The sequence below is a fragment of the Acomys russatus genome, chromosome 16 (genome assembly GCF_903995435.1).
Source record: "Acomys russatus chromosome 16, mAcoRus1.1, whole genome shotgun sequence".
NCBI classification, from domain to species: Eukaryota; Metazoa; Chordata; class Mammalia; order Rodentia; family Muridae; genus Acomys; species Acomys russatus.
Genome location: NC_067152.1, coordinates 23,431,507 through 23,455,978, shown reverse-complemented (window position 1 = coordinate 23,455,978; position 24,472 = coordinate 23,431,507). Strand labels below are relative to the sequence as shown.

At 53.2% G+C, this 24,472-nt stretch overlaps 1 protein-coding gene across 1 annotated transcript; it reads right to left on the bottom strand.

Moving 5' to 3' along the window:
• Positions 1-4,438: 4,438 nt before the first annotated feature.
• Osbpl7 (oxysterol binding protein like 7) lies at positions 4,439-23,255 on the bottom strand. The gene is made up of 23 exons (XM_051158445.1): positions 23,240-23,255; positions 21,822-21,969; positions 21,586-21,711; positions 21,395-21,448; positions 20,186-20,299; positions 19,779-19,874; positions 19,363-19,480; positions 18,534-18,637; positions 18,212-18,304; positions 17,781-17,913; positions 17,573-17,667; positions 17,316-17,411; positions 15,789-15,926; positions 14,971-15,064; positions 13,868-14,115; positions 13,544-13,681; positions 7,724-7,787; positions 7,512-7,590; positions 6,115-6,259; positions 5,858-6,002; positions 5,647-5,773; positions 5,408-5,530; positions 4,439-5,248 (listed from the first exon to the last, which is right to left on the bottom strand). Exons 2-23 carry the CDS (start codon positions 21,888-21,890, stop codon positions 5,140-5,142), a joined length of 2,508 nt encoding a protein of 835 aa, XP_051014402.1. The 5' UTR covers positions 21,891-21,969; positions 23,240-23,255; the 3' UTR covers positions 4,439-5,139.
• Between the last annotated feature and the right edge of the window lie 1,217 nt (positions 23,256-24,472).

Sequence of the window (24,472 nt, the reverse complement as noted above, 5' to 3'; positions counted from 1 at the left end):
CTCTGTGTAGCCTTGGCTCACTTCGTTGACCAGGCTGGCCTCGAACTCACAGAGATCTTCCTGCCTCTGACTCCTGGAGTGCTGGGATTAAAAGCCTGCAGTTTCCTAAAGCTGCAGCCACAGCCACATGCTGGGGAAACTTTTGGAACAATCTCAGTGGATGGCAGAGTTGCTCATTTCTAGGGTGCCAGGCGCCCTCTTGAGGATTCGTGAAGAATTGCATTGCGTGTGTGTGTGTGTGTGTGTGTGTGTGTGTGTGTGTGTGTGTGCGCGCGCATGAGTGCGTCTTGCATCTTCTCTGTTCTCTCTTCTTCCAGCAGTGTCCCAACCCTTCCATTCCACTGTCCCCAGACCCTTCCCAAAGCTCAGTCCACCAACCTTCCTGGCCAGAAACAGATGCTTTGTTTTTGTCACATTAAGTACCCTGTGTGTTCTGGCACCAGATGGCTTGGTGCCTCCGGTTGGGAAATGCCTGTGCGAAACATCCATTCCATGTAGAATATTTTGTGTCTTTTTTTTCCCCCCCTAATGTAATTTAGGTGTCTCCACCATCTTTTCAGTGACGTGGAGCTGTGTGGGACTGGAAGATGCCAGGCAGCTGGTGGGGAGAGGGCTGTGACTCCACCTCTACCTCACCTTCCTCCCTCTACCCCATGGTTTGCTCTACCCTGCTGGGCAGTGCCTATCTTTTCTTCCCCTTTGTCCGTTGTGGGAGGGGCCTGCCTTAGCGCACAGCTTGGCTTCCAGCTGAGTCAAGACTTTAAACCATTAAATCCACATTCCTCCCCTTTGCCCCAGCTGGCCCTGCCTTCCAGGCCAAGCCAGATGCTTAGTTCTCCCATGAGGCCCAGCAGCTAAGAGTGCTGTCAGGACCAGACCAGCAGAGGCCTGAGAGTGGAGTCTTCCTTCTATTTCTTTCTTTTCTTTTCTTTTCTTTTTTCTTTCAAGACAGGGTTTCTCTGTGTAGCCTTGGCTGTCCTGGACTCACTTTGTAGATCAGGCTGGCCTCGAACTCACAGCGATCCACCCACCTCTGCTGGGATTAAAGGCGTGCACCACCACACCTGGCTTCTCCTTTCATTTCTATCTGGCAGTAAGAGATGTCACTGACCATTTGAATGGCTGCCCTAGGCTTTTGACACTGTCCACAGATCCCATCCCAAGTCAGAGCGCCAACTCTCCTTAGGCTGGCCTGGTCACCCCGTCAGTGACAACCCACCAGACCCTGGCTGGACTGGGACAGTGTAGTTCCAAACACCTCTTATCCTGGCATTCAGGAGGGTGAGAGAGGCCAACCTAGCCAATCTAACAAAGTCCTTTCTCCAAAAATGGGGTGGGGAAGGCCCACTATAGCAAAACTCTGGTGTGGCAATGCAGGTCAGCGTTTGGCAGGCTGAGGCAAGAGGACTTCAAGCTGAGATCCAGCCTGAGGTACACAGCAACATCGTCTCCAAAGGCGATTGAGAAGGAAAGAAAAGAGGCTTTCCAGCTCTTCAGAATGGAGTGAACTTGTGGAATCAGTAAGGGTCACCATAACCCCATCTTCTTGCCCTGTCCCCACCTGCACTGTCCAGCTGGCACCTGCACTAGGCTGAGAGAGGACATACAGTTGAGAGGGCGAGCACATGCCACAGAAGGCCTGGTCCCTGTGTCTGCTGGGAATTTAACACTGCAACCAGGTCTGGAGGAGGGTGAAGAGAGGCTGGTCTCTCTGGTGTTCTGCTGCTCCCAGGGGAAGGTGGGGGGTCAGGGGGAGGGTTGCTCACTGTTATAAAAAGGTCCTGATGTATGTAGGCTTCAGCTGGCGTGGGGGAGGGGTGGCAGTTATTTCTGGCATACGGTGTTAGGTCAAGTGTGCTCATGTTAATAGTCTCCATAAATAAACCGGAGATGTGAGGCAGGAGGATCACAAGTTCAAGGCCAGCCCATACAGCAAGACTGTCAAATTTGACAGCAGCCAAACTAAATAACCGCTGCGGCCACCATAGTGCCACCAGGCAGGATGGCTCACACTAGTGCTCCCAATACTTGGGAGGCTGAGGTAGGAGGGCTACTGTGAGTTCAAGACTAGCCTGGGCTACATAGTGAGTTCCAGGACAGCCTTGGCAACAGTAGAACATCTCCTAAAATGAAAACAAGATCCTCTATGAGCAACTAAAGACCCTGCAAATGCAGGTCACCCCCTCTTCCTGGAGACCGGGGAGAGGGAAACAGAGGAAAGGTGTGTCATCAGAAGTTACCACAGTTGGGAGGCGGGTCTCCTGATCCTGCCAGCCCAGGGACTTCCTCTTGGGGTGCTTACCAACACAGAGCAGGGACTTGGGGTTGGTTGAAGAAGAGGAAAAAAAAGAAATCAAAGGAGAGCCCAAGCTGCTCCCCAGCTTCTCCTTTGAGACCCCAAAGAAGCGAGAGAAAGAGGTGTCTAAACAAGCCTGGAGCAGGAATCTCTGCTTCGGCCCCATGGCTGTTCCTGGGCACTGGGAGGTGACTGCTCCTGGGCACTGGGAGGTGACGGGCATTTTAAGCAGGAAAAGGTGTTACATTTGAAATTAGCACCTGAAAGCTGGGTGTGGTGGCTCAGGTAATGCCAGTGTTCAAGAGGCTGTGACGAGAGGATTGCCGAACACTGACCCTGACCGTTCAAGGCCAGCCTGGATGACACAGGATTTCAGGGAGCCTGGGTATACTGTGAACACTCTGTCTTTAAAAAGCAAACTAAAGCCGCCTGCCTCCCAGCACTCGGGAGGCAGAGGCAGGTGGATCTCTGTGAGTTCAAGGCCAGCCTGGGCTACAAGTGAGTCCAGGACAGTCAAGGCTACATAGAGAAACCCTGTCTCAAAAAACAAAACAAAAAAGCAAACTAGAGGGGGCGGGGCATGGTGGCACATGCCTATAATTGCAGCACTCAGGAGGCAGAGGCAGGTGGATCACTGTGAGTTGTTCGAGGTGAGCCTGGTCTACAAAGCAAGCCCAGGACAGCCAGGGCTACACAGAGAAACCCTGTCTTGAAAAAATTTAAAAAAAGAAAAAAAAAAAAAAAAAAAAAAAGCAAACTAGACACACAGACAGCTTAGTAACTAAAGAGCTTGCCTTGAAATTGCCAAGAACCCAAGTTTGGATTCCCAGAGTCCCTATGAAAACTCATGCTGTGATCTCACTGACCACCAGGTGGGAAACAGTGCAGGGAGTGTTTTGGACCTCACCGGGCAGCTAGCTACACCCTTCTTAGTGATGTTCAGACCCTATCCAAACAAAAAGATAGAAGGTGGCAGAGGAAGGACCCCTGAGCTTGTACTCTGATCTCCATATGAAAGCGCACACATGTGCACGCCCATGCCTATAGAGACACACCCACACACATGAACATGCATACACACAAGCCAGGCAGATGAAAACCCACAGCTGAGGCCAGAGGTTTGAAAGCCGGCATGTGAGCTGGGCTGGCTCCTCCACCCTCTGCTCTGCCGACTCACAGCATATGCTCTGGAGGCCTTGCAGCAGTTTCCCACCACCCATACGGCCAACACTCCTTGATGACCCATTTTCCAGGAACCAAGACTCAGGTCATCAGATCTGCATGGCAAAGTGTCTTTACCCTCTGGGCCATCTTTTTTTTTTTTTCTTTCTTTTAAGATTTATTTATTAATACACATACAGTTCTTTACCTGAAGGCCAAAAAAGGGCATTAGATCACATTATAGATGGGTGTAAGCCACCATGTGGTTGCTGGGAACTGAACTCAGGACCTCTTGAAGAACAGCCAGTGCTATTAACCTCTGAGCCATCTCTCCAACCTACCATCTGAGCTATCTTACTGGCTCCAATAAGTTAACTTTTGTCAAGCTCTTCCCTTAGTCCTCGGTCAGTGCTGGGGATGGGACCCAGCCTTCTGCATGCTAGGCAAGCACACTCTACCCCTGAGCTACATCCCTACTCCTTTGGAAGCGACCTTTCGGAAAGCTGTGAGTGAACACACAGCCGTGCCTATGGGCCTTCCCCAGAGCTTGAGAGCCTATAGTTTTCTTTTCTTTTTTTCTTTTTCTTTTTTTTTAAAGATGTATTATTTATTATCATGTATACAGTGCTCTGCCTGCATGTACACCTGCAGGCCAGAAGAGGGCATCAGATCACATTATATAGATGGTTGTGAGCCACCATGTGGTTGCTTGGAATTGAACTCAGGACCGCTAGAGGAGCAGTTGGTGCCCTTAACGTCTGAGCCATCTCTCCAGCCCCGAGCCTATAGTTTTCAATGAGTGGTCACAGGCCAAAGTCTCGGACAGTCTTTATTGGAGCTTGGAATGTTATAGCAATTCACCTGACGCAGGCAAACTGACAGAATGAGCAGCAACACTGACAGACACCAGCAGCGGGAGGGGGGCAGTGGGGGTGTCCCAGCTACATTAGAGGGTCCTGCTTGCCTGCAAGCAGGACACACACACACACACATACACACACACACACACACACACTCCTACACAAACTTACACTCACACCGGCTCCCTCCCTCCTGGGTGAATCTGTGGCCAGGCACCTCAGACTGCTCCCCACCTCTTGGGACATGTGCTAAGCTGAGCCTGAAGGGACCACTGGTGGGCCTCGGATGGAGGAGCTGGAAGCTGCAGGTGTTTTGCTGTTTGGGAGAAGGGGATGCAGGACAAGGGATGGAGCAGGGCAAAGGGAAGATGCTGAAGAGAAGGCAGACAGGAAAAGGGCATCTCCTCTCCATGGCTCGCTCCAACTTTGCTGCACAGCCAGCGCCCTGGGCACGAAAAGTCTAGGGAGCATCAAGGGGCCCTCTGTGTCCAAGGAAGGCACTGAAGTGGGGAGCAGATCTGGAGAACCTGGCGTCTCCCCCAAATACTCCCAGACGAGGAGGATGGCTGAGCGAGAAGGGTCTGACATGCCAGCTGCTGGGATAACAAGACTGGGGAAGCACAGATTCCATTTCCACCCCAGTAGCAGAACTCGAGACTGTGCTGAGATACAACCCCTCTGGCCAGCAGAGGGAAAAGGACCGGAACCCGGGATGCCCCTTTGTACTCAGGGGCAGTGAGTGGGACCTGACCTCACCCATGTGTCCAAGGTAGGAGTAGGGGCAGGAGTGAGGACCCAGAGTCTCCTGCCCCGAGGCCAGGGCTACCAAAGTACAGCCCCGTCCAGGTTCCCATAGCCTGGCTCAGCGCGCAGCCTCCAGTAAGTGTGATTGGTCACCCACCACTCCTTGCCGCTGCCGTCTGTCTGTCGCCTGGAGGGAAAACACCAGTAGGCGTGGGTAGAGGATGGTAGAATACAGGCTAGGAACCCGGTGCAGCCTCCCACCCACAACAACCCTACTCAAAACCAAAGAGAGCAATGAGGCGCTGGGCTGCAGAGGGACTCAGCGTGGTGGGCGGGGCAGAAGTACCTGAAGAAGCGTGCCTGGTGGGCTATGTTATTCTCCTCCATCACTCTTCTCCGGTCTCGCTGTAGCTGCTCTATCCGTCTCTTCTGGGCCTCGGCGGCCTGTATGTTCCCCTCCTCTAGGTACCTGGTGATCCAGACCTCAGTCAGTGCCCTGGCTAGTCTCAGGGGTCTCCGAAGCTGAGGTTCCCTGCCCCTTCCCCATTTAAAGGAGTTCCTGGGTCAAGCTAGCCAGGCACTGACCTCTGGTCCGGCCGCAGCCGTGTGTCAGTGGAAGGCAGCGTCCGTTTCAGCTCCGCCGTCAGCTCATTCAGCTCCAGGGCAAACTGAGTGAAACCGAAGTTTCGCTCATGGTCTGGGGGCATTGAATCTGGGGGAGGCAAGGCACTAGGGCAGGTGAACTATGTCACAGCCATCTTCACCCTGCCCGGCCCTCCGCGGACATCCCACTTACTGGGTTTCCAAATGCACTGCCCACCCGGTGGGGGGCCTCGGTATAGCCCCTCATGCCACTTCCCGAAGAGGCGGTGGAGGACGCGACCACTCCTACTAAGCACAGCACCTTGCACCTCATGGATATTGGAACTCCAGTACTTGGCCTAGGATGGAGAAGGCGGGGCCTGAGTGAGGGGCTCCGCCCACTTCCCCAGGATGTCGGGATCAGAGGCCTCGCTCAGGGTGGAGAGGCGGGGTTAGGGTGGCCACGCCCACCTTGCAGAAGGTGATTTTGCAATGGCAAGAGCTGTCTTGTGTATTTCGGATAAGCACTTCTCCATAGTGCTCGATCCAGCGTTGGCCACTCAGGATGTTGTGAATACAGGACGTCACCTTGTTCCACTCAAAGTGGTCCCCAAACCTGAAAGAGACAGGGCACATGAGGGCACCAGTCAGCCAGCCCTGGAAAAAAGTGGGCTGTGAATCAAGTGCTCGTATTTTCCTTTATCAAGTCACATGGGTCTGAAAGGAGTGCCAGGGTCCTGGTACCGGCTCTGTGAAGCATGACTCTTGGTTACAAGCAGAGCTGCCATCACAGAACATCAGTGGATGTGTCTGGGTGAATCTCTGTGAGTTCAAGGCCAGCCTGGTCTACAAAGTGGGTCCAGGGCAGCCAAGGCAACACAGAGAAACCCTGTCTCGAAAAAATAAAGAATAAAAAAAGAATACAAAATGGTCTCACTGCTGCTCTTAGGAAAAGGTCCCTTTTCTCTTTAGCTTCAGCTGGCCCATCTGTAAGATGGACTTAGATGAGGATTTTCCAGACAGGGTTTCTCTGTGTAGCCCTGACTGTCCCGGAACTCATTCTGTAGACCAGGCTGGTCTCGAACTCACAGAGATCTGCCTGCCTCTGTCTCCTGAGTGCTGGGACTAAAGACGTGTATTACCACCGTTGGCTGTGATGAGGGTTTTCAAACATGGTTTGTGATCTATTAGTCCCAACATCCATTTAGATTTCTGTGAGTTAGCTGGGCGTGCTGGCTCATGCCTGTAATCCCAGCACTCAGGAGGCAGAGGCAGGGGGGTCTCTGTGAGTTCGAGGCTAGCCTGGTCTACAAAGTGAGTCCAAGACAGCTAAAGCTACCCAAAGAAACCCTGTCTTGGAGGGGAAAAAAAAAAAGAAAAGAAGGGCGGTGGTGGTGCACGCCTTTAATCCTAGCACTTGGGAGGCAGAGGCTGCTGGATCGCTGTGAGTTCAAGGCCAGCCTGGACTACAAAGTGAGTCTAGGACAGACAGCCAAGGCTACCTAGAGAAACCCAGTCTTGAAAAACAAAAAAACAAACAAAAAAAAAAAAAAAAAAGAAAGAAAAGAAAAGAAAATGTGTGTGTCTGTGTGTGTGTGTGTGGTGTGCCTCACACACATGCTGATTTGATGTCTCAAGTGCATTTCTTAACGTGAGTCATGATCAAAAAGTTGTTAAAGACACTTAGTCAGAAGACCTTGTTAAGCGCCCCTGGCCAAAATGCCACCATCACCCCCCACCCCCGCTCTTAGACATCTGGCCTTCTTTGCAGAAACTGCTGCAAACACAGGTGTAAAATGCACAAAGGCTGCCCGTTGTCACCCCCAGCACACAGGGCAGGCCTGACCACTGGAACTTACGGGACTCACCTGGGCAGGCTGACGTTGACTGTCCCCACCGGCACGATCTCCAGGGATTTACCCCAGAACTTGTTCTTCCATTTCATGTCTGGAGAGGTCAGTTGAGGGAGGGGAGAGGGAACAGAGAGAAAGCCAGAGTGATCCAGAACGTTCCTGCTGCCCAACCCTGCTGCCGCCACCCACTGGTGACCTTCTCTGCCAACCGGCCCCATACCCCTCACCTTGCCAGAAGATGAAGTTCTCAGATTCAGCGTGACATGCGGAGATCGGAGGATGATGGGACACCTTGATGAGCAAAGAAGTCCTTAACACCGTCCATAAGGAGCTTGGGGGGGTCTTCTCCTAACATGCCCCCCACCCCCAAATTCTCTGACTCCTATTCACTAGAAGCAGTTAATTGTAATCACCATCCAAGTCCATGCACTCCTCCCTAGAGGGCCCTGCGGTCTCCTTGCTCATCTGCCTTGCTGGCTACCCTGCCAACAGAGGCCTTTACTAACTCTGCTTTGGCCGGGCATTCCCTGTAATATATACCAAACGGGGCCTCCAACCTATGCCCCGAAACCCGGCCCTCCCTGAGGACCGTCTTCCCTCTCCATCCGCATCCTCCCCACACAGCTGGTCATCTCTCCCTGTTTGGCTTTGCTCCATGCTCTTGGATACACTTGGCCTTATCCTCCCTTGGACCAGCTCCACATCTGCAGCCTTCAACTTGGTCGCTCCCACAGCCTAGGGTCCGTGCCGCTCTGTTCCCTGCCTCCTGTCTACAGCTGTGATGTTCTCCTTACTATTTGCTTTCTTGTGGTCTGCAGACAGCATCCTGGCTTCCCTTCGGTCCGCCCAGCAGTTCTACCCTCTCACCCAGCACCTTCTGCCACCTGCTCCCCACAAACTGGCTGGAAATGCCAGCGGCGCACGGCTTGGTAGGTAAAACGTGCTTGTCACCATCCCTGACAACCTGAGTTTCACCTCCAGGAATCAAGCTAAGAGGTGGAAGGAGAGCGTGGCCTTCACAAGCTGGCCTCTGACGCCTGTATCTGTGCAGCGGCACATGTGCTCACAGACACAGAAATAAACAGGGTGATTGTTTTGTTTGTTTTGTGTTGTTTTTCAAGGTGGGCAGTGGTAGCACACACCTTTAATGCCAGCACTCGGGAGGTAGAGGAAGGCGGATCATTATGAGTTCAAGGCCAGCCTGGTCTACAAAGCAAGTTCAGGACAGCCAGGGCTACACAGAGAAACCCTGTCTCAAAAAAACAAAAACAAACAAAAAACAAAAACAAAATGGCAGCACAGCCACTGTTTGTGCCCCTGGCTTTGACCTGGCCTGGACACACACCCCACAGAGGGAATGAATGACCAGTGGCTTATCGCTCCACATCTAGACCCTGATCACAACAATCCTCTGAGATCCTAAACCTGAGCTAGCCCTCTGCCCCTGCAGTCAGAGTGGGAGCAGAATAGAGGACAGCTACTCCTTCCCCTCCGGCCTCACTCCTGCTCCCCTCCTCACCCTCCCCCTACACTGTGAGGACAGCTACTCCTTCCCCTCCGGCCTCACTCCTGCTCCCCTCCTCACCCTCCCCCTACACTGTGAGGACAGCTACTCCTTCCCCTCCGGCCTCACTCCTGCTCCCCTCCTCACCCTCCCCCTACACTGTGAGGACAGCTACTCCTTCCCCTCCGGCCTCACTCCGGCTCCCCTCCTCACCCTCCCCCTACACTGTGAGGACAGCTACTCCTTCCCCTCCGGCCTCACTCCTGCTCCCCCTCCTCACCCTCCCCTACACTGTGAGGACAGCTACTCCTTCCCCCTCCGGCCTCACTCCTGCTCCCCTCCTCACCCTCCCCCTACAACTGTGAGGACAGCTACTCTCTCTCCTCCCCTCCGGCATCACTCCTGCTCCCTCCTCACCCTCCCCCTACACTGTGAGGACAGCTACTCCTTCCCCTCCGGCTCACTCCTGCTTCCTCTCCTCACCCTCCCCCTACACTGTGAGGACAGCTACTCCTTCCCCTCCGGCCTCACTCCTGCTCCCCTCCTCACCCTCCCCCTACACTGTGAGGACAGCTACTCCTTCCCCTCTGGCTTCACTCCTGCTCCCTGCTCCCCTCCTACCCTCCCTCTATGCAGTGCCGCACTTCTCCTCTGTTGCCCCACCGCTCTCCCACACCTTTCCCCTCACCCTTCCCTCTCTGTGGCCCCTTCGCTATGAACGAAAGGATTTCCGTTTCTCCCATCCTAAGCAGCGAGCCTTCCTTTATTTCCCCACATAAACACTCATAGCACTTTTATTCATAACATCCCAAACAGGAAACGATTCAAATGGCAATCAAAAAGAAAATAAGCAGATTGCCATGCATCCACACAAAGGGATATTCATTAATAGAAGGAACAAACTGTTGGCACAGTCAGCCATACGAATGAGGCTTTATACTGAGTGACTGGAGCCGTCGACAAGAGTACACGGTCCACGACTGCACTGCATGCCTTCCCTTTCTAGCTGTGCGCATCTCCGCTGGCATCTGTGGCCATTGTTCCTGGTGGAAGGCTAGGAGCAGAATGTCCTCTCTGTAGGTCAGACAGGAGGCTGCGTCCTGGTGTCCACTTGATTCTGCTGTGCAAAACTTTCACCCTCTTTGTGGCACACATCTTTACATAGCAAGTTCAAGGCCAGCCAGAATTATGTTGTAGTAAGATCTTGTCTCAAAAAAAAAAAAAAAAGCAAGAGCCGGGCGTGGTGGCGCATGCTTGTAATCCTAGCACTCGGGAGGCAGAGGCAGGTGGATCTCTGTGAGTTCAAGGCCAGCCTGGTCTACAAAGTGAGTCCAGGACAGCCAGGACTACATAGAGAAACCCTATCTGGGAAGAAAAAAAAAAAAAAAAAAAAGCAAAATAACACCACAAAAACTAAATAAATGGACAAATTGTCTTATGATAACATTTCTTGAAAATAGTCTGCATGCCGGACGTGGTGGCGCACGCCTTTAATCCCAGCACTCGGGAGGCAGAGGCAGGCGGATCGCTGTGAGTTCAAGGCCAGCCTGGTCTACAAAGTGAGTCCAGGATGGCCAAGGCTACACAGAGAAACCCTGTCTCGAAAAAACCAAAAAAAAAAAAATAAAAAAAAAAAAAAAATAAAATAGTCTGCATTTTTTCTAGTTTTGAATTAAGGATTCATTTCTTAAAGGTGTATGTGTAGAGTGTTTGCCTGCATGTATGGATATGTACTACATGCCCACAAAGACCAGCAGAGGGAACAGATCTCCCGAAACCGAAGTTAAAATCAGTTGTGAGCAACGTTGTGGTGCTAGGAACTGAACCTGGGTCCTTAAGAGCAGTGAGTGCTCTTAACCGCCAAGCCAATCTCACCATCTCTCCAATCCCTAGTTTCAAAAAAAAAAAAAAAAAAAAAAAAAGACACACACACATTCAGGAGTGAAAAGATGGATCAGAAGTTAAGAGCATATACTGAGCAGCTCCAAAGAAGTCCAGCATCCTCGGCTGGCCTCCAAGGGCACTGCATGCATATGCACGCGCGCGCACACACACACACACACACATATGGACACACACATGCACAAATGAAGGTGGTGCTAGAGAGATTGCACAGCAGTTAAAGTACCTGGCTGCTTTTCCAGAAGTCTTACTATGTAAATAAATAAATCTAAGTTCAGTTTCCAGTCCCCATACGGCAGCTTACAAACATCCGTTACTCCAGTTCCAGGACACCCGATGCCCTCTTTTGTACTCTGCAGCACCAGGTAGGCAAGTACTGCACAGACACACACACACACACACACACACACACACACACACTAATATATGTAGTACATATCTATATGTGTGTGTGTTTAATTTATGTGTATATGTGCACACAAGCATGTGAACCATGGCATGTGTGTGGAGGTCAAAGGAGAATTTACAAGAGTTTTTTTTTTCTTTCTATTCATGTAGGTCATGGGGATTGAACTCAGGTCATCAGGCTTAGTGGCAAGCACCCTTACCATCACACTAGCCCTTTTTCTAGTTTTGATTTTTCAAAGCTTTATTTACTTATGTCTACAGTGTTCTGCTTGCATGTACACCTACAGGCCAGAAGAGGGCACCAGATCTTATTATAGATGGTTGTGAGCCACTGTGTGGTCGATGGAAATTGAACTCAGGACCTTAGGAAGAGCAGCCAGTGCTCTTAACCTCTGAGCCATCTCTCCAGTCCCCTTTTTTCTAGTTTTTATTTTATGTTTTAACTTTCGCTCTTCTGGGGGAAAGGGGAGGTTGAGGGAGGGACTTGGAGGAGTGGAGGGAGAGGAAGCTGTGGTCAGGATATAATGTATGAGAGAGAAATAAAAGTTAAACAAAACGCCCACTCTTGTCAAGGTGTCCAGCCTTTTTTTTTTTTTTTTTGGCGTGGGGGTTGGGTATTTTTGCAACAGGGTCTCTCTCTATAGTCCTGACTGTCCTAGAACTCGCTGTGTGGCCCGCTGGCCTCAAACTCACAGAAACCCTCCTGCTTTTACCTCCCTCGTGCTAGGGATAAATGACACGTGCCACCACACCCAGCCTTGTCCAACCTTGTGATGTGGCAATATGATGTCACCATCTACCAAGTATGTTGTCCTGTGATGTCCTCAGCCAGTGGCTGCAAGCCAAATACACCTGCTACGCTCGCTGCCACTTCATCTCTACCCTGTCCTTTCTGTCCTTTACTCAAGAGGCTACCTGTCCCCTCCACCACCACCACCCCGCCCTGATCCCATGGGCCACCTCTCCTCTTGGTGACACATCTCACAGAGGCCCCTGATTTTTCCCACCTTTTAAGATGGGAACTCACTGATTTGTCACCTGTTCCCAGCCCCAGGTCACAGAGCTTGAAGCCAACAGGACATCACCCCCCGCCCTGCCCCCAGGAAGTCCCACCCCGTAGACGACTTCGGCTCTTTTCTTCCCTTCCTTCTCTGTTGCTAGGCTGGCCCCTGCACCTGTGCACCGAGTCGCCTCATCTGGAAAGACAGGGAACACCCAGCTTTCCCCCGCAGCTCACTAGCCTCATTTTCCAATACCGCTACACGTGTTCCAGTCTGCTGCCCCACGCAAGGCTGGCAGCTCCCCGGAACAGAGCCCCCCCATCCCACCATAGGCTGTGGTACCCTGCACAGGGTGACGTCCCACCCTCCTCATCATCCTACTGACTGCTGAGTTCTGTCAGTGGTGGTGCACACACAGTCTTGAATTCGGTGTGCCACAGGCTAAGGTCCTTGGCTCTCAGGCAGATGACTTTAACGGCCTGCTGATGGCCTCTGCCAACTGTGGCAGACCACTGCCTGAGTGCTCCTCACAGAGCACCTCTGCGAGTGTACCGTTTCTCTGCTTTAACTTCCCCACGCCTTCGACTGCCTTCAGATTTAGAAGCAAATAAAACCTCAGAAGGCACCTCACCTTCAGCTACAAAGCAAGGGGTCTAGCCTGCCCTGCCTTCAGCCCTATCTCTAACTTTGCTGTACACGATCCATCCTATCATACGCACATATAAGAGAAACCAGTCTTCCAGCTCCTTGCTCGGACTTTCTCCAATCCACCCTTTAAGACCTAGCTAGCAAGGCAGGGCATGGTGGCGCACACCTTTGATTCCAGCACTTGGGAGACAAGAGGCAGGCAGATCACTGTGAGTTTGAGGCCAGCCTGTCTACAAAGTAAGTCTAGGACAGCTAAGGCTACACAGAGAAACCAAAAATTAAAAAAAAATTTAAATAAAATAAAATTTAAATACAAATTTAAAAATTAAAAAAATGTTTAAAAAAGGACCTTGGTAGCAGGGCTGCCCCCCTTTCCCGCCAGCACACCTTGGGGTGTGGTTTTCAGTATCCCTCAGGAGTTCATGAGTTCTGTTTCACTTTGCCTCCCATAAGCAGAGCAGAGCTCTCCCCCATTATCACGTGCCTGTCACGTGGCTACTGTGTCCTGTTCTCACCCACTAACCCACCTTCTGGTCCCCAAAGCCCAGTGCTGGAAACAGCCCTCCCACCTCAGGGGCCCACACCTGCTCGCTGATAAAACGGAAACCCCGGTCAGGCCGCTCACACTCGTAGGTCTCTCCCAGGACTGGGTTGAAGGGCTTGCATCCTGCCCGGTGGTACGTCGAAGAATAGGCCGAGACCGCAAAGGCTGCAATGTAGACCTGTGAGAAAGCCAAGGAGGACGCCACAGGTGTAAAGACGGCCCAGGAAGCAGGACAGCAGCCCACTGCAAGCCAAGCCTGTGGTTTTCAATGTGGTGCTCCAGCATCAGGCATCCACCCAGCCAGGATTTGGGAAGTCAGGCAGAAGCCCTGAGGAGGAACAGGTAGGTGGTCTTGGGCGGGTACCATGCGCTCGCAGGGGTCAGTCATCCGGCTGGCCTGGTCCAGGAGGCTGCTGTACTCCAGTTCCTCGCAGAGTCTCTGTAGTGTGTTGAGCGGCTCGTTGAGCTGCACGGGCATCGACACCTTGGACAGGTCTTTGCCGATGTTGTTGCGGAGGATGTTCCACAGGCTCACATCTGTCCCGGGCCCGCTGGCAGCTGGCAGGCAGCGGCGGCGAGGGGGCCCTACAGCAGTCCCTGGAACACAAGGCCCTGGGCCAACGCAAACACATTAGCCTTCCTCCAGACACTGGTGTTCCAGACGTGCCAGGCCCACTGCACAGGGCTGCCTCCTAACCTCCTGAGGCATCCCAGAGGGTGCCTACTATGGGAGGTGACTGAGCATCTGACTGCTTGTGACCTCCTGGGGGGTTGCATGGATGGCAGGGCTAAGAACCAGGCAGACGGGACAGTTCTACTGCTACACACAAGTGCCCAGAAACAGGGCCTGAATGTTAATCTTGCCTCTGTCCCCTGATGAACAAAACAGATGCTGCGATCCAGATCACCCACCGTCCTCCCCATTAGTTTGAAGGGATAGGGTCTCCTTGAGTTCAAACTCACTATGTAGCTGAGGATAACCTTCATTTGCTCCTTCTGCCCCACCCCCCTGTCCACCCCCACAAGTGCTGGGATTACAGACCTGTGCCTCCACTCTCCGTTTATGCAGTGTTCTGGGATGGAAGCCAGGGCTTTGTGCGTAGGAGGCTACACTCTACAAACCAAGTCACACCCCCTGCCCTCAGCCACTTTCAGTAAAAGGACAGGCCCAAAGCCACTCTGCTAAAGTGCCCAAGGGAAACCATGTGTCTGTCTGCCGTGCCCCATTAAGCCTTTCCGGCCTACTGGAATGAAGGTCTGCATCATTTTCAAGCCTGATGCACCACCCCCTCCCAGGACTGCCCCCCTCCAAATACTCCCTAGCTCATGGTTCTGAGGTCAGTTCTGGAATCAGTACCCAAAGGCAACAGTCCACCGGACACAGAAGACTGCCGCTACATGATGTAGGCCAGGAGCCAACACAGCCAGGTTCACCCTTGCCCCACTGCCCGCTCATCCAGTTGGTACCTTTTTGATAGCGGTCAGCTCCCCTGAGGTCCAGCACCTCCTCAGACAGGCTGGTGGTAATCTCACTAGTGCAAGACTCCTCTTCCTCAGAACCCTGGACAGGGAGAGTTGAGAGGTAGGGCAGATGTTGTGGCAGTGCCCAGGACGTGGCAGAAATAGGATCGCTAGCCTTTTGGAGCGAGGAGGACTTTTAGCCGTAAGATACCACCCTGCCGTGCAACTAGAAAAGAGCCCGGGAGTAGCCAGGCATGGTGGTGCATGCCTTTAATCCCAGCACTCAGGAGGCAGAGGCAGGCGGATCGCTGTGAGTTCGAGGCCAGCCTGGTCTACAAAGTGAGTCCAGGACAGCCAAGGCTACAAAGAGAGACCATGTCTCAAAAAAACAAAAACAACAACAACAACAAAAGTATTTGTAAAGGCTACACAGAGAAACCTTGTCTTGAAAGAAAAAAAAAAAAAAAAAAAGAAAGAAAGAAAGAAAGAAAGAAAAGAAAAGAGCCTGGGAACATGGCAAGACACAGAGAAAAGGGATGGGTGCTGAGATCCAGAGTCTAGTGGGGGGGGGGGGACAACGGGGTCAAAGGAGCAAAAGAGCATAGAAGCTGAAATGGGGTCACGAGAAAATGAAATGGCATCAGAGACCACAGTAAGGTAAGGTGTGTCAAGCTGGGAAGAAAGGTTTGTGGAGTCCAACAGATCTGGATATGCCCTGAGAGACAGCCACTGAGGAGGTAAGAAAGGACACGGGGAATCTCAGCACCCCACCCTCCTCTTGTCCAAGTCCCTCCCCTCCTGCTGCCTGCTTCGTCCTCCCTCACCTCATTCTCGGAAGAGCTGGCGGAAAGGAGCACCTCACAGGCATCGAAGAACTCAGTGTGGGAGTCGGCAAGGGACAGCACACTGCTCTGGGACAGCTGGGGGGTCAGCTCTCGGCCTTTCATGTACAGAGCTTCTTGCTGTGGGGGCCAGATGGATGTAAGGCCTCAGAGGCCACTGGAGTGACAGTTCCTGGAGAAGGAACTGTCCACCCCCCAACCAGACTCCTGCCAAGTAGCCATAGCAGAGAGGAGAGCACTTCTAAGGTGGGGAATGGGGGAGAGGAAAACCCTGCAACTTGGAGGAGGTGGTGGGCACCAACACAGCCTGGCTCCGCTCCTTTTCCTGTGCTGGCCCACTCGGTCTGGACCCCGACCCTATGGACAGGTGCAGCTAAGTCCCCACCTTGCAGGTTAGAAAACTGAGGCTCAAAACGCAAAGCTGGCATGCAGGGGCCACACTGGGACTCTTGTTCAGCCTGGCTACCACTGCAGGACCATGAACCCATCGGTTAGATTTTTCTGGGATTAAATTTTTTGTTTTGTTTTGTCTTTTGTTTTTCAAGACAGAGTTTCTCTGTGTAGCTTTGACTGTCCTGAACTCACTTTGTAAACCAGGCTGGCCTCAAACTCACAGCAATCTGCCTGTCTCTGCCTCCCAAGGGCTGGGATTAAAGGCATGCACCACCACACCTGGCCTGGGATTAAATTTTATGATTCAGATATGTCCACGAGCTGTACACAACTGAATGCAGCCAAGAATAGATTTGAACGCAGCCCAATGCAGAGTTTTAAGCTTACTTAAAACATTAGAAAAAGTGCTCACAACTTTTGTTGTTATTAACTTGATTATGTTTTTGTTTTTTTCAAGACAGAGCTTCTTTCTGTCTGTCTTTCTTTTTTTGAGACAGGGTTTCTCTGTGTAGCCTTGGCTGTCCTGGACCTGTTTTGTAGACCAGGCTGGCCTCAAACTCATAGAGATCCCCCTGCCTTTGCCTTCCGTAGTGCTGGGATTACCAGTGTGCACCACTGTGCCCAGCAAAACAGGGTTTCTCTGTGTAGCCCTGGCTATCCTGTATGCACTCTGTAGACCACGCTGGTCTCAAACTCACAGAGATCTGCCCGCCTCTACCTCCTGAGTGCTGGGATCAAAGGTGTGCGCCCCCACGCCTGGTGATTATGCAGTTCTTAAGTGTAAATTGCTATATCAAAGGCTAAAAACCAATGTGTCATGGGCTCTGAAGTCAAAGCAAGAGTCGTCAGAGTCTGGACATGTGGCTCAGTGGTGGACTGCTTGCCTAGCCTGGGCAAGGCCCTAGGTTCAAGCCTCAGTACTGCAAACGAAACAAAGCAAGACATGAGACACAAACTGTCTTCAGGACCAGGCAAGAGAGCTACAATACTCTATGAAAGAAATGGAAGTTGGGTCCCTCTTACCCTTCACCAGTTTCTAGACTTAAAAAAAAAAAAAAAAAAATCAACCCTGAGAGCAAAAGCACAAGGAAAATCCAGTCTGTCCTACACACTCACCTCCTCCGGGTTGAGGGAACTAAAGGAGTCCGCTGTGGTGTCTGAAGAGATGGAGAGTGAGTGGAGGCGTCTCTGACCATCTGGGACCTCAGAGACCTGAGGCAGAAGGTGAGGGACTTGGTGTGGAAAGGGGGAATCCTCTCCCATCCACCCCCTTTACCCACTCAGGGACAGCCTCCGTCAACCCCCAAGCCCTGGCACAGGTTTGCCAACGGGATCTACAGGCCTCAGTCTCAGGCCCTCCCTCTGAGACTCACCGCCATCCTTGGCAGCTCTGAGCCCTGATGCAGGTCTCTCAGTCGATCCCGTTCTGTGGTGAGGGCAGCCAGGACGCTGCTGAGAGAGCTGTGCACTGTCGGGGGTAGGGTGGGGTGGGGGGTGGGGCGCGCAGGCCAGACAGTCAGACCCCTCGTCCTTTCCCAAGCTAATCACCCCACTCCTGGCCACCACCTTGCCTGTACTTACCCTTCTGGGCCAGGGCCCAGAAACTGCGCTGCAGGTGGGCGTAGTCTGGAGGGGGCAGCCCACGGGGGCCGGAAGAATCCCGAGACTCCAGGTAACGGGATAGGTTGGGAACCGAGCCGTGGAGACGACCAACCTGTGGGTGAACAGGAAGGGTGAAGGGATGGCTTCCTCTAGGACTTTTCTTTCTTTCTTTTTTAAGATTTATTTATTTTTTTATTATGTATACAGTGCTCTGCTTGCATGTACTCCTGCAAGCCAGAAGAGGGCGCCATATCACATTACAGATGGTTATGAGCCCCCATGTGGTTGCTGGGAATTGAACTCAGGACCTTTGGAAGAGCACGGGGCGCCTTTAACCACTGAGCCATCTCTCCAGCCCCCTCCTCTAGGACTTTTCATCCCTGCCACCTGGGGCTTGCACTCCCTCTCACCCGTCCAATGGTGTCATCCTTGGCAAAGCCCTGTGTGCACCACATGCGGCTGGTCCGTTTCCCCTTCTTGGGTCTCTCAGTCGTCACTGAGGCCTGGCAAGTTGAAGAGTAATTTCACTCACAGGGTTGGGAGGGGCCACGGAGGAGGACACAGATCACCCAGGCATGAGGGTGTGGTATGCTGGCAGTAACCAGGCAAAAGGAGCAAAGTAACAGCCGGGGGGGGGGGGGGGGGGGGGCTGCCGGACAGGTATGAAGCGGGCACGCCTGCCCCTTGAAGTGTTGGGGATGAGGCGTCCCCGCCTCCTCCCCTGACCCTTACCTGGTGTGTGGGGATCACAGGGGCGGAGGGGATTCGGTGTAGGGACTCCAGGCTCTGAAGGAGCTTGTGTAGTTCCTGGAGCTTACCCTGGCATTCTGAGAGCGCTGGGGGAGGAGGGGGGGGGGGAAGGTCATTGCTCTCCTAGAGGTGTCAAGGCTCCCAGTCTGCCCCTTCACTTCCATCTAAAGATGCCGCTGGCAGCCAGGAAGTGTCTGACACTGTTCCCTGTGTCTGTCTCAGGAGCACAAAGCATTTCCTTTCGGTCCTCCTGATGTAGCTGCTTCTTAATTTCCTGGGGAGGCCAGTAGCCTATCCCCACCCTGTGTGCAGACCACCCCTCACCTCTACTGCCTGTGCACACGCTGTGTCTCTCATTTATACACGCTGCGGTTCTCTAAATCGCTACCTTGGTCTCCTCCTTCTGGAAAACAACTTGAGGTCACAGCCTCTCAGAAATTCTACAGCATTGCCTACTATCTCCTGTAAATTGGGGCTCCTCAGGGCACCAAGAAGATTTGATCACCTTGGAGGCAGAGGGTGTCTTCCCCAGCAGAGGGGGCCCCCTCTCAGGAAGTGGTAGAGGTCACATTTTTTTTCTTCTTCTTTTTTGTTTTTGTTTTTAAAGACAGGGTCTCTCTGTGTAGCCTTGGCTGTCCTGGACTCACTTTGTAGACCTCGAACTCACAGCGATCCGCCTGCCTCCCGAGTGCTGGGATTAAAGGTGTGCGCCACCACGCCCAGCTTACATTTTTTTTTTCTTCTTGTTGATACTGCCCAGATCTACGTGGACCCTACCCACAGAGACCCTCCCTGGGTCAGGGACCCTCACCGTGAGAACAGCGGTCTAGGCCATCACTGTCCCTCAGCCAGGATGACACCTTCTCTCGAGGTCCAACCCCAGGTAAGGCTGGGGCATTACCTGCCGTTAGCATCTGGGTACCAGGGACCTGAAGAGGGTAAGGCAAGGGTGAGGGAAGATGGTGCCCAGCTCTCTCTGGATCTCAGTTCCCCACAGCCTCCATCCGTCCTTAAATCTTTTTTTTTTTTTTTGGGTTTTCGAGACAGGGTTTCTCTGTGTAGCCTTGGTCATCCTGGACTCACTTTGTAGACCAGGCTGGCCTCGAACTCACAGCGATCCGCCTGCCTCTGCCTCCCGAGTGCTGAGATTAAAGGCGTGAGCCACCACGCCCAGCTCCATCCTTAAATCTTAACATCGCCTTCTCCCTACTCCACGGCCCATCTTACCTTGCGATGAGTGGCACTGGGCATGTCCAGGCGCTGGGCCAAGCGATGGGCTCGCAGCTGAGCCACCCAGCTATGGAACAAGTCCTGGGATTTGATCTGCAGAGATGAAGAGAGAGATAAGAAGGAAGGGGTCGCTTTCCAGGAGCAAAACATCAGGTCTCTAATCTCCAGTGCGAGCACCCAGGTCGTACAAAACTCTATTGCAGACGGACAGAGTACAGCGTCCCAAGCACCAGAGCTCCTAGCTCCACATATACGAGCTAACTATGAGAGCGGGCCTGCTCCTGGCTGCTTCACACAATGGAAGCTTTCTCCTTGTCAAACATAGAGAAGACCCTGCCCCCACCCCCAGCACCTCTGCCAGGCTATGCCCAGAACACTTTGGGCTTTGTCCCCAGAGATGTCACCTTTAGGTGGTAGATGTTGTCCTCCGTGTCAAGGTCGATGCGCTGGGCCTTTTTGTTGATGGACATGACTGACAGGCGGACATCAATGGAGCCATGGAGCTTCCCCTTGGTGATCTGCAGCGGAGGGGCGGTGGGGGACAGGGGCATGGTTGGCGGTTCCCAGGAGCGCAGAGGCACCACTGTCTCCTTGAGGCCATACTAGACTCAAGGGCCAAGCACCTCAAGCTATATATAAAGGGGCTTGTTCCTTGCTTCGTAAGCACAGAACACTACGCCATGTCCAACTTCATCCAGGTCTGAGAAGTCAAGGGGAGAAAAAATACTACCACCCATGGGAGTCTAACATGGTGGGAGAGGGGACACCCCCGGGAGAGTCTATTCTTGTCTCTTGTTCCCAGCACAAGAGGAGGACAGGGACAAGGGTGATAACGCTCCCATTTCTTGGGCACTTAGTTTGTAATGGGCATGGCTGAGTGTGCCCTCTGTTCCCCGTCCCGTGTCAGCAGGAAGGAGGCTGAGGCCCAGGGACATAGCTGTCTCATGGTATTTTGGGGGTCCTAGGGCTACAAAGGAATCTAAACGCACACATGCTTTGTCTCTACTAGCAAACGGCGCGGTTTCTACACATAACCTATATACGGCCTCTCTGTCCTGTCGGCGTTTCCAGAGGACTTCTTCTTTTTATTTTTAAGATTTATTTATTTATTATGTATACAGTGCACATTAGATCACATTATAGATGGTTGTAAACCGCCATGTGGTTGCTGGGAATTGAACTCAGGACCTCTGGAAAAGCAGTCAGTGCTCTTAACCGCTGAGCCATCTCTCCAGCCCTCCCCCTCCCCCTCCCCCTCCAGAGGACTTCTAATACCTAATGCCATGCAAATGCGGCGGGAATTGTGGTTCTAGTGTTTAAGGAATCATGGCAAGCAGAAGACGTGTATGTGTTTAGTACAGACGTATTTTGAAAACGTGTGTGCGTGTGCATGTGTGCATGAGTGTGTGTGCACAGGAGCGTTTAAATCGTTGAATCTACAGATGCGGAGCCTCAGGATACAGAAAGCCAACTGTAACTCGACAGAGCTTGCTGAAAGGTGGAACTGCATGAGATTCAAACCCGCCTCTGGCTAACTCAAGACTCCCCCCACCTGCTCAGAACATCCTGGGGGGTAGGCTCCCCCGACACCCCAAACCCGGAACCTGACTCACATCTTGTCGTGTTGTGGCATAGTGCAGGATTCCATCCTCGAGCACAAAGTACCTCTGTACCGGAGGGACAGGACCAGGCAACCGAGAGCACGGGATGGGGAGAGAACACACACATCTTTCTCCTCCTTTACCAGGGCTGTCCAGTGCCCTCCCACATGTAGCTCCTCCCCTGCCCTACCCTGCCACCCTACCTTGTGCCAGCCCTTAAGAGGCCACTTCCTCTTCTTGAGCAGGTGTCCTTCCTGTCTCTCAGGCATGATGCCCTCTGCTGCCAGCCTGCCCCGAGGCTCCTCCACCACCTCCCAGAGCTCAGAGGCCTGAAGTCCAGGGTAGACGGAGGGCAACAGTCGGTGAGCCCAACACCTCAGCCCATCCCCCAGGGACCCAAGCTAGGCCCACCCGGCAGGCACTGCTTCTCTATTCAGACCTGCTGGCTGGGCTTGGACGACTGAGTACTCTCAGCCAGGGAGGGAGTGTCCCTTTCTTGAAAGTCCATGAGGAAGGAGAAGGTACTCCCTGACGAGGAGAGGAGAGCAGGGTGGAGAGAGGAAATGTCACCTTGTCCCGGGGGAACCCTTGAAGCAAAAGAGAAACTTATGAGTTCCATTCTGCTGCCGTGTTTCCTACCTCTGGTCCCTCCTGCACCAAGATACACATCCCCTACTTGCAAGCCAAAACATACCCCAAGTGTGCCCTGACCACCCCCAGGCCTAGGCAGCAGCACCCAATCCAGGCCCCACCGTAAGCTAGCATCCAGCATGTGGCTCCACCTTGGGCATACACCCCAGGGATCCAGGGGATGCTCTGTTTGCGAGGCTGAAGAAAGAAGAGGGTCCAAGAAGAGACGGAGGGACTCAGCGATTAGGCTGGGCAAGCGCTCCTCAGCCCAGCTGCCTCTTCCTTCAGGATCTCTTTGCCTACATCTACGGCTTGGCCGCTCCTCTACCACAACTGCCCTGCAGATCACGCTTCAAACTTCTACTAATTGGCCCCTTCTACTCATTGGCTGCCACTTTTTGTGCTCCCATTTTCTGTGTGGGGAAAAACTGAGCCTTGAGACAGTCTTATTTTTCACGTGCCTCCTCTCACCAGACCTGCCCCCACCCCCCACTCCCAAGGATACCCACCCTGGGCTTTCTAAGCAAAGCCTCACCAGTCCCTTGTGACTACATCAGTCCTCTGTGCCCCTGACAAGCACCTCTCACCCAGAAGGAGCAGGCCACTGGCTGGCTGAGACACTGGGTGGGAGAAGAGGTGGTCCAGATCCCGCAGCAGTGCCCACAGGCGCCCTTGGCACCGGCTCTGGCCATCCTGACTCTGCTAGGAGATCAATAATGCATGAGGCTCTGTGTGTGTGTGTGTGTGTGTGTGTGTGTGTGTGTGTGTGTGTGTGTGTGTGAAGGGGGAGGGGACTGGAGGGGTGATATTGCCCTGTGTGTGGGGAAGCAGCTCAGAGCTTTATGCAGCTAGCAAGCACCTGAGGAGTTAAGGCCCAAAAGGGACAAGGAAGTGGCAGCATAAATGTGGCCGAGGAGGTCACAGCAGAAGGGCCCAGGCTGACCCAAGGGGAAAGTCCTGCATTCAGTCATTCAAAGTTTCCAAACTCTTCCAGGGGTTGGATATTTCTATGCCCTTGTCCTGGCCCCTAGGACCCTGGCATTCGCTGCTGGCCTCCGGGCAGAGATGGGAGGTGTCTCTCAGAAGGAAGGAGAGGCGATGAGCCAGGTGAGTGTCCCCCCAACTGCCTCCTTTCTCAGTCTTCTTACCGGAGAAGCAGACCCTACAGCTCCCGAGGAAAGGAAGCCCTCCCAGAAATGTCAGGTAGCGCAAGCAAGGCCCCCTTACCCCAGGGTCCATGGACGCCGGTCCGTACACTGATCTGCCTCTGAGTCACACTGTCTCCAAGTCCCTGGCTATCTCTTCACAGAGCTGAGCAGTGGCAGCAGCTAGCTGCTGCAGGAACCAGGAAGGAAGGAGACGTCGGAGCCTCCCCTCCAGCCGGATCTCCCCACCTGCCCCTCCCCCGTCGCCTCCTCCCGCCAAGCTCCGGGCTGCCGCTCAGCTCTGCCCCCCTGCTCCCGGGAGGACTAAGGACCGGAGTGATACCAAATGACGGGGGTGGGGGGGGGGCGGGAGTGAGGGGCATAGTCCTCACTGGGCATAGTAGCACATGTCATCAGAGGACTGGAAAACTGCTGGCTTCAAGCCATTGCAAAGTAAAGGATTTATTCAGACTGGCATGGCCTTGACCCCAGTGAGCACTCAAGGCCATGTCCTTATTCAGCCTGCCTCTCATTTTACACCTGAAATAGATGGCACATTTTGGACCCAGCACTGATATCAGGTTGACTGGAGAGGGACAGAAACATCCTCCCACCCCCACCCACTCTGGGACAGGGCAATCTGTGCCAGGAGCACAGCCAGCAGGGCACTCATGGCAAGAGGGACAGCTAAAGACCCACAGAGGCTCCTCATTGGGAGCAATGTCCTACCAGATCAGCCTGTAGGTATCAGGAACCGACCAGGTCAGCCTGTAGGTATCAGGAACCGTCGGTGCAGTCTCTAGGGTGGGAACACTATGGGGCAGTCACTGGATGGCTGTTATAAAGGAAAGCCAACTTGGGGTCTCTTCCCTGACCCTCAAACACCTTTACCCACGGTTGGAGCACTACCATCAGTTACTGAGGTAATCACGAATTGGCTCCTGAGAAAGATCTACCAATTCATCCAAATGGACGGGCACGGCTAACAGGTTTGGTGCCTGAGAAACGGTGGCACCAGCAGGAGGTTGTGGATGTGATGACAGGCTCTTCAGAAATGATGCAGGCCACTTCTCTGCTCCACCTTGTTCAGACTTCAAAGTCTTACACCTCGGGGACACCTGCTGTCTGGGCTCTCTCCAGAACCTCAGCATGGATCTCTAGTGTCTCAGGAAGGGAGGGTGCTGTGGGCAGCACCAGGCAGGCCCCTGGAGGCAGAGCCACCGACTGGCACCAGGCTGAGCTGCTCTGACATCCAGAGCCTCTGGGGCCTTTTAAATGATTGAGCATCCCTGGGTATCTGCAGAGCTGGGCACTA

What these genes read in the sequence shown, in the direction of transcription:
- Osbpl7 (XM_051158445.1), bottom strand. Translation starts at nt 21,890, where the DNA reads ATGGACTTTCAAGAAAGGGACACTCCCTCCCTGGCTGAGAGTACTCAG. An exon ending in CTCTTAAGGGCTGGCACAAG is followed by an intron (nt 21,449 to 21,585) that starts GTAGGGTGGCAG and finishes CCTCCGGTACAG; the next exon opens with AGGTACTTTGTGCTCGAGGA. An exon ending in TCCGTTTTATCAGCGAGCAG is followed by an intron (nt 7,788 to 13,543) that starts GTGTGGGCCCCT and finishes TTGCTCATCAAG; the next exon opens with GTGTCCCATCATCCTCCGAT.